The sequence below is a fragment of the Pterocles gutturalis genome, unplaced genomic scaffold (assembly GCF_000699245.1).
Source record: "Pterocles gutturalis isolate BGI_N339 unplaced genomic scaffold, ASM69924v1 scaffold40888, whole genome shotgun sequence".
NCBI lineage: Eukaryota > Metazoa > Chordata > Aves > Pterocliformes > Pteroclidae > Pterocles > Pterocles gutturalis.
The window spans coordinates 520-5,665 of record NW_010119437.1 but is presented as its reverse complement, the minus strand read 5'-3'; the positions used below and the strand labels follow the sequence as shown (position 1 = coordinate 5,665).

At 52.0% G+C, this 5,146-nt stretch overlaps 1 protein-coding gene across 1 annotated transcript; it reads left to right on the top strand.

Annotated features, from left to right (window-relative positions):
• Positions 1–288: 288 nt before the first annotated feature.
• Positions 289–3,154, top strand: TOR2A (torsin family 2, member A; the record flags this gene model as incomplete). Its single annotated transcript, XM_010076571.1, has 4 exons — positions 289–554; positions 1,698–1,873; positions 2,218–2,345; positions 2,910–3,154. Coding segments are annotated over 4 exons (815 nt in total), but the record flags the coding sequence as incomplete, so codon positions are not given.
• Positions 3,155–5,146: the final 1,992 nt, after the last annotated feature.

Below are 5,146 nucleotides of genomic sequence, written 5' to 3'. Positions count from 1 at the left end.
GGAGTCCCGGGTCCCCTCAGAGGAGCCGGTTCCCCTCAGGGCACAGGCAGACAGGGTGCCCGATCCCCTCAGGGGTGGCCAGGTCCAGGAGCCCCTTCCCTGGGCACAGGGGGAGGGTCTCAGCCTCCCCACCCCGCAGAGGGGCACGACTGGGCAGCGGGGCCGTTCTCCGGCCTGGGCTGGCTGACAAGGCTGGAGGAAGCAGCCCTCAGAGCCGGGAGAGCTGCAGAGTGAGTCAGGAGCTGTTTCAGCCTGGATTTGGTGAATCTTGATCAGACTTTGCTTCAGGTCTGGAGTGTGACTTGGCCATGAATCTGGTGGGGCAGCCGCTGGTGAGGCAGCAGGTGATGAAGGGAGTGAAGGAGTTCCTGGAGAACCAGAATCCGGTGAAACCCCTCGTGATGTCCTTCCACGGCTCGACGGGAACAGGCAAAACCTACGTGAGCTCCATGCTCGTCCGCTACCTCTTCCAGGGTGGACTCCAGAGCCCCTACGTTCACCAGTTCTCTCCGCTAGTGCACTTCCCCCACGCTGAGCGGATTGAGCAGTACAAGGTAAGGGACACCTCTCAGCGCAGTACAATTAGATCAGGGTTTTCTTTGGTTATGTCCATCTTGATCCTCAGTACATATGCATTCAGGCTGTTTCCTGAAGTGCAGTAGGAATAAACGCTCTTTGTTTTACCCTCTCAGACAGACACAGCTGAGCAAGTGGCTCCACACACTGGCTGAAGGATCCACTAGTCACTGTGATATCCTCTGGCACTCGGTTATCACTTTCGCCTTCCTCACAGGAGTCCTTGCCCTGATCATGTTCTCATTCCTTAAATATTTACACAGCCCTTTGGACACACAAACAAAAGTGCTTCACATAGATGAAAGGCACTAAAATTCTCCCAATTGCTTTCCAAACAGCTCAATGGCTGTGAAAACCTGCGTATTGCTGGACTTGTAATCTCCTCCTCACACAGCAAGCAGCTCCTGAACAGCAGCTCTAGACTCTTAACCATGCTACTCTGTCTCTTAAAGCTGAGAAAGGAAAGAAATCAAAACATGAAGGTTAGCCACCAAATCTTCAGCAGAGTGGGGAGTTGGCACATCCAGACGTTTGCTTTCTGGGTGTTTGGAGCAGTTAGTTGTTGTATTGTGTCCTTAGAAGAAATAATCTCAAAAAAGTAAAACCCATACTGGGTGAGGTAGTTCAGTTAGGAGTTATACATGTCCCCAGGCAACGGGAGTGGTTTCGTGTAGGCTGGCATCTACACTGAGGTAACTTCAGCCGTGGTAAAGAGCCAGAGCTCTTCTGGGTCAGTGCAGGCACGTGTTTTTGCACCAGAACAGGAGCTGGCAAAAAACACTCAGTAGCTGGAAACTGTTTAGCTACATGGTGAAAGAACATGGGAACTGTAGGAGTCTCAATAGCCAGCTTTAGTTGCTGCCTCCTTCTTTAAATCTGTAATAAAAGATCTACAAAGGGCTAATAAAGCCGGTAACAGCTGCTGTGCCGAAGCCAGAATAAAGGAGGCTTCCCAGTGCTGGCTGTTCCTGCTCCGAGTAGGCAGTGCTGTGCCAGGAGAAGCTGCTTTCAGCACCTTCAGCTCTGCTTGAGGCCTCAGCCTTTGCTCTGGGGGTAGCTCAAGCCTCCCTCGCCACCCTTGCTGTCAGGCTGCCTTATGGCTTGGTGGGTATTTTTCCCAGGAAAACCTGAAGCGCTGGATCCAAGGGAACCTGACAAACTGTGGACGGTCAGTGTTTCTCTTTGACGAGATGGACAAGATGCACCCTGGCCTGATCGATGTGATCATACCGTTCCTGGGACCCTCGTGGGTGGTGTACGGGACCAACTACCGCAAAGCGATCTTCATTTTCATAAGGTAAGAGAGGCCCTGTGTGGCAGGTGTGGCATCACAGGGCTCCCCATGCACTGCTTCTCATTTGAGCAGAGGTCAATACCTACCTCACAGCACGGACTTGTTTTGGTTTTCCTTTTCCTTCCCCAAGCCTCGAGCATCTTCCAAGAGACACTATTTCATTGTGAAAAGGCAAAACTGGAGAGTCTGAAAAAGCTACCATTACTTGGCTACCTTTACAGGAGTCATTTTAGGCCAAGCAGTGGAGATGCTGGGTTGCACTCAGGCAGGATGGAGGGTGTCAGGTGCCACCTCTGTCCTGGCATTTTCCTGGATACCTGATGAATAACCATCTCATTCTTCTGCAGCAATGCAGGAGGGGAGCAGATCAATGAAATGACACTAGATCTCTGGTGTGCCCACAAAGACCGGGAGGAGATCAGCCTGCAGGACCTGGAGCTGGCCATCTCCAAAGCCGTGTTTGAAAACCCTCAGAGTGAGTCCGTGGAGCAGAGCCCTTCCTGCTGGGTCAGAGCTGGGCAGAGGCAGCGAGGCCCAGTCCAGGCACCACCTGCCATCTCCCAGGCAGCCAGAAAGTGATGAGGGGGGTTTGAGGGAAGGGAATTGTGATCCCCTAGAGGTTTCCTGGCAAAAGGAAGGAATAGCCTGACTTTCCAAGCCAGCAGACCTGATATCATGTTTAGCAGAATTCTTTGGAGACAAGGCGTGTTTACAGCTGGGGGATGGCAAACAGCACAGCACGCTCCCTGAAAAGGCGCCGATCCCCAGCACCTGCCTGGATCTCCTGGCTTTGCCCTTATCACAGGGAGCAGAGCTTAAATTCTGACTAGTCAAGCTAAATCCCCCATTCCTAGAGAACAAGTCTACTGGGGGGAGAGGCGGGTGACAACTGATGGGTTCAGATCTCTCCTTGTACAAGACTGGAGCAGATCTGTCTTCAGATGAGTATTTTGGCTTTGCAGAAAGCAGCTCTTTGAATTCCAGGGACTGCAGAGGCTCTCTGAAGGCAAAAACCTGTTCTCTTCCTCTGCTTTTGCAGGTGGATTCTGGAAATCTGGGATCATTAATGAACATCTCATTGATTTTGTTGTGCCCTTCCTCCCACTGAGGCACCACCACGTAAAGCAGTGCGTCGTCAGCGAACTTGTCCAGCAAGACCTCGAAGTACGTCCAGGTGTTGTCCAGGAGGTGGCTGACAGCATCCCCTACTTCCCAGAAGAAGAGAAAATATTCTCATTAACAGGCTGCAAAACAGTGTCCTCCCGGATCAGTTTTTTCTTCTAGTCCCTGGCAAGAGCCTTGCTTAGGTCCACAGGGGACATACATGGAGCTGTAAAGCGGCAGAACCCAGGGCCGGCAGGATGCGACTGTGGGACCACGTGCAAATGATGTGATTTAAAGCACTTTACTGCTTCACCCTTGTCCAGGTGAGGGTGGGTACAACCAGCCCAGCACAGCACCCAGGACATCTGTGATGACAAGGGGAAGGTGTTAAGAGGGTCAGCAGTGCCAGGGAGGTTTCTCACCCTGTCAGCAGCACCCACCTGCAGCTTCCCCCTCTCCTGGCAGCTATTGATATCAAGCACATCAAGATTCTGAGCCCACAGAAGAATATTTCTTTCCTACAGCATGTTAACAGTTTTTTAAAACCTTTTTAAGCGTGGCTGTGCCTTGGCTCCTTGGTACAAGTGCTGGTGCTGACCACTGCAGTACTGGCTTGTGAACACCTGCAACGCTGCAGCAAAGTTGTCTTTTCAGGGAATTTTTAGAGCCAGCTTCTTTCCAACCTCCTTTCACTGTGAATAGGTGCTGGTAGGGACCAGCTTCACCATCAGCAAGCGCAGGGGGGTAACCTCTTCCTACCTCCCCCTTGTCCATCTTTCCCCTAAGGTCCAAAAGATCTCCCTGCAGCAAACCAGGAAAATAACAACAAAAAAAGACTTCCCAGCTATGAAAGATTTCAGTCCTACCTCTAGGGGAGACCATGGTGCCAGTAATGGTTTTGAAAATTCCTTTTATTCTTTGATGATTTCTACATCAGACCGAGAGTTGGTGCTATGAGCTGTTGAGCCTCTCGTACATCCTTCTGCTGGTCAGACCTCGCAGGCTTTGGCTGGGCCACCCTTCAGCTTCTGGGGAGTGCCACTTATGTCAGGGGCTGGGGAAAAGTTAAAGATGAGCGCTCCGCACTGCCAAGCATGACCTGCACAGCACTGCTGGCCTTTGGGCTGGTTTTAACCTCTGTGCAGTCAGATACAGGAGAACAGGTCAAATGAACCAAAATCGCTCACTCTCTAGGAACGAGCCACCCATGGGATGGGTGCATGGACACTTCCCAAACCTCCCGATGCACTGTTCAGGCCCCATCCTGAAATGAGCTGCTGGTGCTTGGGACCATTCCAGCTCCAGGGCTGGAGCTTAGAGACAGCTATTGTAAACATCACCCAAATGCTGCCCGGGAGCTGGCCCACAAACAGACTCAAACATCCTGCCTCTCCCAAAATGTTATGGATTTCTAATCTTAAAATAAATCTTTTATGAAATAAAACGGTTGGGGAACAGTCACTTACTTGGATTTCTCACTGCAGCTGGTGCAGAAGGACGTGGAAGATTTGCAGTTGCACGAGAACAGCTGTCTGATGCCATGGGACTTTGAGGATTTAGCAGCACAGAGTTGATGCTCTCCAGTTAGGTGACTGGAAATGAGACAGCAGCCTTTCCTGGGGAGGTGAAACAGCAGACACTCCCCGCAGAGGAGCCTGTGTAGGTTCAGGAAGGCCAGTGGGTCTCCCTGCACCAGCAGCAGTTTTTCCCCCACTGCGGAGCACATCTCTGGGTCCCAAAGCCACGTTCACAGGGCTAGTGCCCTCAGACACTGCTGCCTTCTGGTCACCTCTAGTGCCATCAGCAGCCTGGGGACAAGTGTAAGGGCAATGCCGCAGGCCTGCAGCAAGCCCCCAGACCAATCCTTTATGTGGGAGGGCTGAGGAGGAGTGAGACTCCTGCTTGGAACAAGTTTCCCAGGCTGTGTGCAGACATCCAGCAACCCACTGTCACCTTTTAGAACAGAAAGGGGCAAAAATACCCTTTGACAGCACAAACACTTAAGCAGTGAGCTCTGAAACGTGCCACTGCACTCCAAGGCAAACGAAACCCTCACACTGGGGATCTGAGCAACCCGCTGCTTTGACATGGGCAGTACTCATGGGCTAACCCCCAAGACAAACTCCCCCAGGGGCATGGAGCAAGCACGCTCGGCAGCCTGGCTCCCCACCA